The sequence below is a fragment of the Sipha flava genome, unplaced genomic scaffold (genome assembly GCF_003268045.1).
Source record: "Sipha flava isolate LNK unplaced genomic scaffold, YSA_version1 39_pilon_pilon, whole genome shotgun sequence".
Classification (NCBI taxonomy): domain Eukaryota; kingdom Metazoa; phylum Arthropoda; class Insecta; order Hemiptera; family Aphididae; genus Sipha; species Sipha flava.
This window is the reverse complement of record NW_020273107.1, coordinates 719587-730789: the sequence shown is the minus strand read 5'-3', so window position 1 is coordinate 730789 and position 11203 is coordinate 719587. Positions and strand designations below refer to the sequence as shown.

The following is an 11203-nucleotide window of genomic DNA, read 5'->3' as shown; positions in this document are numbered from 1 at the left end:
TTTTATCTGGTATAATTATAATAATATATAATTTTATTAAAAAAATAATTATAACAAAATATAAGTAATGATTTTTTTAACAAACTATCCTAATCTTAATTGTGATTAAATGTAAGTATTTTTACATATTCATAACACGTTAATTTTTTGTTTTTATAATTATAAAAATTACCTTATTATACGTTACAGACAGGACGCCTGTAATATTAACCAAGTCGTTTATGTAAAATATTTACGTAGGTAAATTTGGCGCAAATGGGCTGTCGAAAACATACCTTCTTTGGCGCAAATGAGTAACATCAGATTTTAATTTAGTAGAATTATTATCAAATTTAACGTAATTTCGTAGTCTATTAGTTTTATTACTATGTTTCTATGTTTTCTGTAGTAGAGCTGTCGCGTAGTGGAAAGTATCTTGTATTTCGCATAGCAACTTGTTGGATAATTGTCGTAACTGATTATTTTTAAATATTCTTAATACTGATATAGAGATAAACTTAGAAATAGTATTACATTTTTCCTCGTTTATGATGTTAGCACAATAATTTTTTAGAAATCTTATGTTAAAAACATTTACGCATGCTTTAAGATTCAATAGTTAAAATTAGTTGAATCAGAGATTTTTTTTTAAACTCTTGTATTTTTGTCAGATAAAGCCCATAGGAGCTCAAACAATTTTACAAAAAACCGTCTTAGGGTAGATCCTTTTAGGTGTCGTCACGTCAAAGAATTCAATACTATATTTCTCGGAAATGACAATTGAATCTGAATCACTTTAATATAAGATTAAAAATTTTCGGAAGATCGAAAAAATCGTGAAGTTATCTTCACTCATTTCGTAAATGCGTGTCATTAAGTAAATAATGGTCGATTTTGACTAAAACTATAATTTAGGAAAGTTTTTAACCTAATTTTATATCGATGATGTTTTTATCTGAAATGTAAGCGTTTTAATATTTATTAATTACTATTCGTTTCGTTACCTATTAATAGCTCAACCTATGATTTCGTGTATGAATTCTGCGTATTTTTCCTATAAATCAGGATTTAATTTCAGCTTCCTTTTCATTGCCTAAAATCGCCTTTCCGCCATCTTTCGCGAAACTCAGTTGAACACTTCTGAAGTAGTTTTAGTACAAATCAACCATTATTTTCTCGATGACACGCATTCGCAAAATGCGTCTTGCATTAGTCCTCTTCGGTAGCAAGTGTTTTTACTATAGATACTTCACGACTTCTTCGATCTCCCAGAAGCTTTTAATCTGGTTGAAGTGTAGTGATTCAGTTTCAGTGTTCATTGCCAGAAGACGTTGGATAGAATTATTTGACGTGACGATACCTGAGAGGATCCACCCGAAGACAGTTTTCTGCAAAGCCATTTGAGTTAAAAAAAAAAACAGTTCAAAGAAAATCTCTGATCCTAGAATGATATCAATTTTTCTTTTTGAACAAAAATCAGGGTTTGTACATTTTACCAAATCCATTGCTATCTTAGTATTGTGGAATTTACTCGTATAGACGATAGCGGACCGGCAATAGTTTGCTGTACAAGTAATTTAAAGTTTGTTGCGTAACCACCCTTTATTACAATTACCTTGTCAAAATTATGATTTTCATATTCTGGATTTTCCCTAGCATCCCTCAGATCAAATCAACGATAGAAGGACGGAGTTCTTTTGGTATCATAATTTAGTACAAAATATATACTGAATTTATAATTTAACAAAAAATTACTAGACAGAAAGAATCTTTTTACATAAATGGTAACTGTTACGTGTTTATTGGATGATTACGGTGTAACGAAGTGTATTTGATAAGAAAAAACTGATTGCCGTTCATGTCGTATTCGCTGAGTGCATCAAAAACTCTTGTAGGTCTTGTTCGATGTGTTCGTCATCGCGTCTATTTTAAATTATAACAAAGCAAACGTAAATCACAATCATAAAATAGTCAAAACATAACAATGTTTCGTACCGGGTATTGTTTTGGTCTGCGATAGCGTTCTTCAACAGTGTTACGGCCACTTCGTTCGCGTACTCGTCGATCACGTGGTCCGTAAGCCGATCACTGACCAATTTGCTTATTTCTTGGTGGATTTCCATGACCTGATTAAACGAAATGTTTACGTAAAACCACCTATCCTCAAATGGTCGATCACCTAATATTGTAATCGTACTCTTAAAATGTAATTAGACATAAAAGTGATGTTTTCACCGTTGTTTCTAGTATATTTCTAAAAGTGTTTTGTGAACATTCGACGGCGACTAACCTATACCTCAAAGTGTTTCGATTGATACTATATCGATGGTCCTAACGCCTAGGTGCGCGGACTTTACACGTTTTGCATGAGCAAACATTTGAATTACTCGGAGATCGCATAGGGCAACCGGGCCGCGCGTTAGGAACCCAGGAAAAATGGGTCCAAACGATGCACGCAGTAATAGCAGTTGGAAACACGTTGTGGGTACGTGTAAATCAACATTGGAGTGATATGCATCGGAAGGATGGTATGCAATGTAGGGTTTCTATCCACGACCCCGTGAAATGCAATTTTTATTATAATCACCTGTTTGAACCGTTCATCTTGTTCGCCGCGAGCTTTAATTTCTATTTGTCTTCTCTTAGCTTCTACAGCCTCTCTTTCGATCCTAGTCATTCTCGCAATCTCATCGAACCAGACGTTTTCGCCGTCGTCACGTATCATAGTCGCTTCCTTGGAAATCGTATCAAAAAATCGACCAATTCTAGCGTACGTGTTTCGTAAATTACAAGTAACGGTTTCGTCGTTGTGCTTGTCCTACACACATAAGTATACATGTACACGCTATGAGTTTATTATTAATTTTTTTCACCGGTTTCGTTACTGATGTCCCTTCGTCACCTCCCATGTCCACTGGTCGGTAGTTGTCCTTTTCTAACCTTGCCAACGGTTTGTATTTTATCACATCCGAAATCATCTGCACATAAATGATGGTCTATCGGTTAAACCCGGTTCTTATGTTTATAAGAAATTTAACTTGCCATAATTTGATAAGCTCTCCCCATCAATATTTTACGGAAAAGTTTTTGATGCGAATCCATATCTGCAGTGTAGCTATCTTTTTCTTCGTCTTCGACTGCAAATACAGTTCTATTTTCGTCGGTTCTTCCTATGAAACTGGTTATTATTTTCCATTTCCGAAAATAAATTTATACGTTTTAAATTGAAATAATCGTAGGGGGAGAAAGACTAAGAGTTGGAGTTAATCCTAATATTTCTAACCAGAGTAATTTTTCCGATTATTTTTTTTCCCTCCAAAGCCGGTTTTGATTTGATCGACGTTCATGTTTATTGGAAAACCTACAAAACTATTCGATTTTATTGGGTAAAGTAAAAATTAGAATTATCTTTAATATTATATTACATTTCTCGATAAATTACTAGTGTTGTAAAATAATTTTTAACAGATAAATTACATACACAGATGTGGACCTATTTGTAACGAGAGAGACGAGTTAGTTAGCTACATATTACCATAACTACAATATTATTACACATTTAGGCCAGCCCTCATTTTTTTAATGAACCCCGATACAAAGTGTGTAGTCCGAATCTGGAAGTATGCACTACGGATTCAAGAAGTGTGTACCTATTAAATACCTACTAATAAATAAGACTACCATGAAGGTGTTTTTTATGAAGCCAGTTTAAGCAAGACAGCTAAGAGGACTTAAATATCTATCAATTAAATTTTAAATTATATATCCCACATTAAAATTAATAATTTGTAAATTAAGAGTGGATGTGTCAAATGTTCTATGTGCCAAAAAATAATTTTTCAGAAAACACAAGAAAAAAATACAACATTCAATATAATATATAATAACTATGTGTAAAAATATATGTGATATATTTAAACAACATTTATAGCCTAGTTAAGTTCCATTATTATATTTATTATATCTTATTAGTTAAAATTAAACATTTACTAATGATGGTTCCAAGTGCCAAATGGTGTGATTATTGTTCCAAGTAACAATATTTTATTATTCAATAATTATTCTATTTTATATTAATATAACAAAATTACAACTTATATGTAAAATAGACATATTTTCTTCATTAGTTCATTCAAAATGTAAAAAAAAAACGAATCATTTTTAAGTATCACATATTGAAAAATAAAATAACAAACTATAAAAATTTTAAAAAAAAATTTCTTGATTGAACTTTATAACGACTTAATACATTTTAGAACGTAAAATAAACATATTTCCTTCATTTCAGAATATAACAAAAAGCAATACGTTTTTTAATTATAACAAATAATAGACAAATAATAAATTAACAGACCTAACTAAAATTTAAAGAAAACTTTTGATTAAATATAATAACAATATTGGTTATAAATGTTAGAAAATATGTTCAGGGCGTAATACAGGATGGGGCGTGGTTACTTCCTTATTTTAAAAAATTAACACAAAAAGTATTAGTAATATTGATTTAATTATTTTTTCTGTGTATAAGGGTACATTTAAAGTTTTATTCTATTTGGTTTTAAAAACGACATCTTGTAGGTGGCCACCGTTCTCGTCAATGCACTGAGATAGTCGGAATTTGAAATTGTTGTCCATTTTTCCAGCATATCTGTGCTTATGTAGGCAATAGCAGCACAAATATTGTTTTTGAGATGACGAAGGATCTTTAGACGATCCGTGTACACCAACGATTTAAAGTAACCCCACATGGGGCTAAATCTGGCGAGCGCGCTGGCCACTGAAGATCGCCTCTAAGAGAAATGAGCCGTTCGGGAAAGTTTTCACACAAGATATTCATTGACATTCTTGCCGTGTGAGCCGTGACGCCATCATGTTAACCACACTTCCCCTACAGTCATTTCTTGAAGTTTGGGCAGAAAAAATCCATAATCATGCTGACATAATAACGTTCAGAATTGACCGTAACTGCTATTTCGTTCTCTTCAAAGAACCATGGGCCGAAAATTCCTATTCTGGATTTGCACACCAAAGAATCACATGTTCTTTATGCAAAGGCTGCTCATGAAATTCCCTCGGGTTGGTGGGGCTCCAGTATCGCATGTTTGTTCACACATCCAGAAATTGCACAAAGCACTTGGAATGCACATGTGATAATAGGCATGCCACATAGAACAGTTTCCATCTATAAACGTAATTTTTAACTAGTAATAAATCGAATCGAATTGACACTTGGAAAACATACAGAATTATTGCCTTTAGCACATGGAACATAAATCAGAAATAAAACAATTTTTTCATTTTTTTGGCACATAGAACGTTTCACACATTCACTCTTCAAATAGTTTTCAGATTTATACCAGACAAAAGTATATTTTCAGTTTAAAAAATAATAACAGATTGGTAGTTTGGTTAGTTACCTAATTATAATGCGCAATTTTATTAATAAAAAAGAACTATTACTAAAAATTATAATCATATGGAAGCGGGTAGAAGGGGCTCTGTATCATATCATTGTACATTAAAAAATGTGTAATACGAATTTTTATTAAAAAAAGGGACTGATATAAGTTTCATGCAAGTTGCAATGCAACGCGCCTCGTGGACTATTTTACAAGTTTTGGAGGGCAACAATATTATTATATGCCACATATTACTAATATAAAACAATAATGTAACACGCAAAAACCTGATGATGTTGTAATTTGCCATACGTCACTAATACAAATAATGATGTGCATGAGAAAACGTATTTGTAACGCTTCACATAGTTTAGAAGATCAGTAGCTTATATTTAGGATGTAAAATATAAATTCTCAGAAAACTACCTACATTGTACACGTGCAAACGTGTTTTCTATTAATGTGCCATCTACAAGAACGAATAATTCGCATCGAGTCAGCAACAGAAGGCCATGCATCAATATATATAAGGGCTCCGGATCGGCATTAAATTCAGACGTATCCAGCCATAGGTACCGTATAAAAGCTCTGCTTATATCAGTTACCGTCATAATTGTAACTTTGTTGATTTTTCTGTATTAAAATAAATAACCTACAATACTGTAAAAAGTATTTTTAACAAGTATATTTTCATTGAACTTGTCCCAATCCTTACACCTTAGTAATTTAACATTAATGTGGCACCGTCAAGTAACCGGCGGCAAGCTACAATATTATCAGTAAGTGAGTAGGTACGAAACTACGAATACGATATTCGAATCGTAGTTTTATGTTTACCCATAGTTTAAAATATAAATTATCATTTGTACTGTGACTATAATATAACGATAAATCAAATAGTATTACTAGATAATTATTATTACTTCCCATTATTTATTTCAACTTTCTGTCGCCTTATGTCGAAATTTAGAAGTAAAAGTCACCAAATGTTCATGTTTGTTTATATATTCATACTTTCGTAAAGCTATTTTATTTTTTTAATTCCAATGTTTAAAATTTGTAAGATCCCTTCCGTACATAGGTATTACTATTATTAAATTATCTGCCAGTTTTTCAAAACTTTCTAATCTTATTTTAACCGAGTGTGCTTTACTAGATGTTAATCATGATAACCTTTCACTAAACCATATTGTAGAATTTGATTGTTGAATTGTAGATTGAAAAATATAGGAAAATTGAATGTTAGTAATGTTAATAATATTTTTATAAACATTTATGTGTAATTGGTTTTATATTGAGGAAGAGAAGGGGTGGAGTCCCCCATTTAAATGTGTTTGGAAAATTAGCTGGATCCTACTATGAAAAATTCCTAAATACACCACTGATATATATGTTTAATTTTCATCACTAAACTAATTAATATTTAAATAAAACACTGACATTTATAATATATTCATTATGTTAAACATTTTTTTTTTTTGAATTTATCACTTAATAAATCACATAAAATTTATTAAGTAATACTTTTAAGTTATAAATAATATCTTAAATATTTAAGGTTAAGTACTTAGATTATTTTCATGGTATAACTATAGATTCAAAAAAAAAAAAAAAATATATTTATTATTTTTATGAAATCTTATGAATAAATTATTGTCTTTCTTTTCTGGGGCGATATCCAAAGATACTACTTCCCACTCGAACATTTGTGCTCCCTAGTTCAATCTGTAATGTTAAAAAAAATATTAATAAAAAGTATGAAATAAAATAATTATTTATTATTTATTTTTAAAGATCAACACAATTTATACACTTACAGCATGTTCAAAATCATCAGACATTCCCATGGATAGTTCAACTTCAGATAAATTTAATTTCAATTTATCACAAACATTTTTTCTACTATCAATTAAGGCCTAAAAAATTGATTTAAATATAAAAATAGAATAATGTTATGAGCACATTTGAAATAATTTATAATTACCAAAAAATCTGGATTTGGTCCCAGAGAACAATCATAGCCATATTGACCAATTGTCATTAAGCCAATCAGTTTTAAATTTTCACATTTGTCAATAATATGTTTATATAAATCCACTACTTCATTAGTCGAAACACCATTTTTTTCTGTAATTATAAATATTGAAAAAACCATGAAAATATTCTTATAATATGTAATTATTATAAATATATTAATAACATACAATTATGTTAAATTTGTTCAGTAATGATTTTAAAAGTGAAATAAATAATTTACAACTATACAAAATGATATTTCATCAGTTTACCAACCTTTTTCATTACTAGTGTTAACTTGAACCATTATTTTCAGTTTATTATCTTTGTTAAGTTTTTTCCATTTATCATTAACTTCATTAGCTAATTTTTCACTATCTATAGTTTCAATAACATGTAAGCCAGGAACAGATAACACTTTTGCAACTTTATTTTTTTGTAAATGACCAATAAAATGCCATTTGATGTCAGGACATTTTTCTAATATCTTTACAAAAATGTAATATTTTAAATAATTGAATTAAGCACATTTTTAAGATATCAAATAGTATACTTCGGCATCAAATGATTTAGTAAGTAACTCTTGGACATAGTTCTCACCAAAATATTTTTGACCTTGCTGATAAATGCCAATAATATGTTCAATAGGTTTTGTTTTACTAACAGCAACTAATCTTGGCTCTATATTACTCTGAAAAGGTAATATTATTATTTTTTTTATTATACCTACACTTAAAAAATTAACAAGTTTAAAATTATTGTATACCTGATCTGACTGTTTTCGTTTTTGAATCACTGCTTTAATTCTAGATTGGACATCATTCCAACCATCAATAACATATTCTAAAGTACTCATTTTCTTTTGACCACAGCTTAAATGTAATAAATTTAAATTGTTCGGTATCGATGTAAACTTGTCAATAAATGGAAATGATTTTAAAAACATAACAATTTAAACCCAAAGCAAAGCATTCATGAGTTTCCTTTTAAAAAAATTATATATTAGTATAAAGTATAGATATAATGCATAATATTTTCATAATATGATAGAAAACTATTATCATTTTATTATTTGATATTGATAGTTTATCAATTTATAGTATCCCCTGTATGTTAAAAAAAATTCTAATTTTATTGTTTTTCGTTATTTAATTAGGTAGACACTAATACAAATTGCCACAAAATAATTGAACGTGTTAACCAAAATTAAATCATATTAGTGACGGATATGTAATACTATTATTTTACTAAAAGACTTTTAATACAAGTTATAGAAATTCGAATAACTAAATAACAAATGAAGCCATAGTGTTTAAAAAAGTTAACGAGTTCCAGTATTTAAGAGTCATGCTGTGTGTCAAAAATGATTGGTCAAAAGAGATCGGAATAAGAATAACAAAGGCTGAAAGGGCAGCATTCGCACTAAGTTTCTGAAATCCAAATTATTCTCAAAGAAAACAAAGGCAAGATTGTACACGGCTATAATAAGGCCCACGTTAACCTATGGATGTGAAACCTGGACAACCACTAGTAACACGGAAAGGAGATTAAGGACGTTTGAAAATAAAATATGGAGAATAATTTGTGGTCCTGTCTATGAAACCAGAACAGGTGTATGGAGAAGAAAATTTAATCGTGAATTACAGGATGAGTTAGAACTGGCACCTGTCACTAGTTTTATTGGTAGTCAATGAATACAATGGCTTGGTCACGTAATGCGCAAAAGTGAGGACGAGACGGTTAGAGCGGTGCTGGAATGGAGACCCATGGGTAAGAGGCCTCGCGGACGGCCTAGGAAAAGATGGTTGGATATAGTAGATGAAGATTTCAAGAAAATAGGAGTACGAGAGTGGAGGACATCAGTTCATAACAGAGAAGAATGGAGGCAGATCGTGATGGCAGCAAAAATTCTCCAAGAGTATTAAATGCCAACAAAAGAAGAAGAAGAAGAAATAACAAATAAAGGTAATCAATTAAAAATGGTTATAATTAAACTGATACCAATTAAATCAGTGGAGCCAAACATCTAAGATTTTACTCAGTCCAAATTTTTACTTTCCATAGGAAAATAATTAATGCTCTCAAATTACAAGTATTGAGCATGATTCATACTATAATAATCAGACACGTACCGACAGACTGTACCATAACGTTCCGCAAAATATTTTATTATGTGTTTTAATTTGGGCAATTTACATTTGAACATTTCCATACCATTCATCCGGCATTTCTCAAGAAAATAATCGTTATGTCAGAATACTGCAAAATGCAAACCACAGATCGGCTGCGGCCTGACTTAAGCATAGAGTTCGGCGCCACTGGATTAATTTATATTTAACAATAATTTATCAGTGACTTCTACAACCAAGAATTTTAAAAATGTAAAACTGTTGTTATCAACACGACAACACCGGTTATCATAGCGCACAGATAACCATAAAACACAAAACCAAGTACACGACTTGTTCGGGATTAACAGAGATTATGATACAGTGTTATTCAGTGTAATGAATTTATGCTTTTCAGTGCGCAACACACATGGATGATAACAGCAGCACATCATTACTGAAATATTTTTACAATGACGGTTGACGTAGGTACACAATATATTACTTACCGGATACTGAATTTATCGTATTATATTAGCATGAACGATCGTATTCCACACTAACAGTAACGAAATAAATAGTTTATTTACCTACGAAAACGGCTACGTGACGAGACGGCGAGTGCCTAATCGATTAGCTACAACGATTTTTTTCCTGCAAATTATAAATAATTATATTGCATTAAAATACTATTTTTATCAAGTTTCAAATGTTACGAAATGCAATGCACAACTGCGGCCGAGTGCGTTGAACGATAAGACCGTCTACGTGATAACACGTATCTCTGTGGGTTAAGATTTTTTCTTATCACCACTGGTTGCTCGCGAACTTGGCTCGTTCTTATCTCGGATGATTATTATTGGAACAAGGTGTATTGATACACTTTGTATTGGACTTACTGATAAACATGTTTCACTTATGGGGGCGCTGACCGAAATGTTTTTGGAACAATAATAATTATCAAGCACTGCTCTACGTTTGCAACGCATAAACGACTAAACCAACTTTATGTGTGCTTTTATACGTACTTTGGATAAATATGATTAATTTCTCTTTATTTATACTCTGTCGTATAGATTAAAACATTCGTGCTTTGCAGTGGCGTCATTTAGGTAGGATGATGCAGGGACGGATCCAGACCAAGATAACGGGGGGAGGGGAGATTTTTAACAGACACACATGATATAGATATTTATATAGATAAAATTAAAAATATTAATTTTGATATAGGTTATTTAAAAAAAAAAACATAAAAAAAATAATAATAATAATTTTTTTAGTTATTCCAATATGTCTCATAACAATAGAGTTTATAATTACAAATTTGTTGATTATGGAGGTACCGAACGATTTTTACGTTGGTCGTTATCAGTTATCATGTTTTGGAAACACCATAAATAATATAAGATATAATTCTTATATTATCTATGGGAAACACCTACAAACACAAAACTTGGTTACGAATATTTAACATCATAGTATATAACTGTAATATCAGTATATCACCATGTAATAAATATAAGTGATAATATAGCATCAGCATAAGTTTGGTATAAAAAAAAATAGTTTAAGATTTCCCGATTTATTCTTGAAGTAATTACGTCAAAAACTAAAGTCTGCTACGGGAACGGGGAGGGGGGCGATAGCCCCATTCGCCCTCCTCTAGATCCGCCCCTGGGGTGGAGAGGCAAATCATGCGTT

General features: G+C 30.9%; 2 protein-coding genes across 5 annotated transcripts; both read right to left on the bottom strand.

Annotated features, from left to right (window-relative positions):
* Positions 1-942: 942 nt before the first annotated feature.
* LOC112688562 lies at positions 943-3800 on the bottom strand. The gene is made up of 3 exons (XM_025561816.1): positions 2567-3800; positions 1975-2105; positions 943-1902 (listed from the first exon to the last, which is right to left on the bottom strand). Exons 1-3 carry the CDS (start codon positions 2702-2704, stop codon positions 1836-1838), a joined length of 336 nt encoding a protein of 111 aa, XP_025417601.1. The 5' UTR covers positions 2705-3800; the 3' UTR covers positions 943-1835.
* A 3126-nt stretch (positions 3801-6926) lies between these two features.
* LOC112688577 (pyridoxal phosphate homeostasis protein) lies at positions 6927-10279 on the bottom strand. Of its 4 annotated transcripts, none has more exons than XM_025561842.1 (7): positions 10012-10279; positions 8161-8377; positions 7948-8085; positions 7671-7881; positions 7363-7505; positions 7196-7294; positions 6927-7103 (listed from the first exon to the last, which is right to left on the bottom strand). In XM_025561842.1, the coding sequence occupies exons 2-7, from the start codon at positions 8338-8340 to the stop codon at positions 7029-7031; spliced, it is 846 nt and encodes a 281-aa protein (XP_025417627.1). In that variant the 5' UTR covers positions 8341-8377; positions 10012-10279; the 3' UTR covers positions 6927-7028. The 4 variants fall into 4 exon arrangements, with proteins under 4 accessions (XP_025417627.1, XP_025417625.1, XP_025417626.1 ...); XM_025561840.1 differs by having other exon boundaries at positions 10093-10279; XM_025561841.1 differs by lacking the exon at positions 10012-10279 and adding an exon at positions 9527-9994.
* Between the last annotated feature and the right edge of the window lie 924 nt (positions 10280-11203).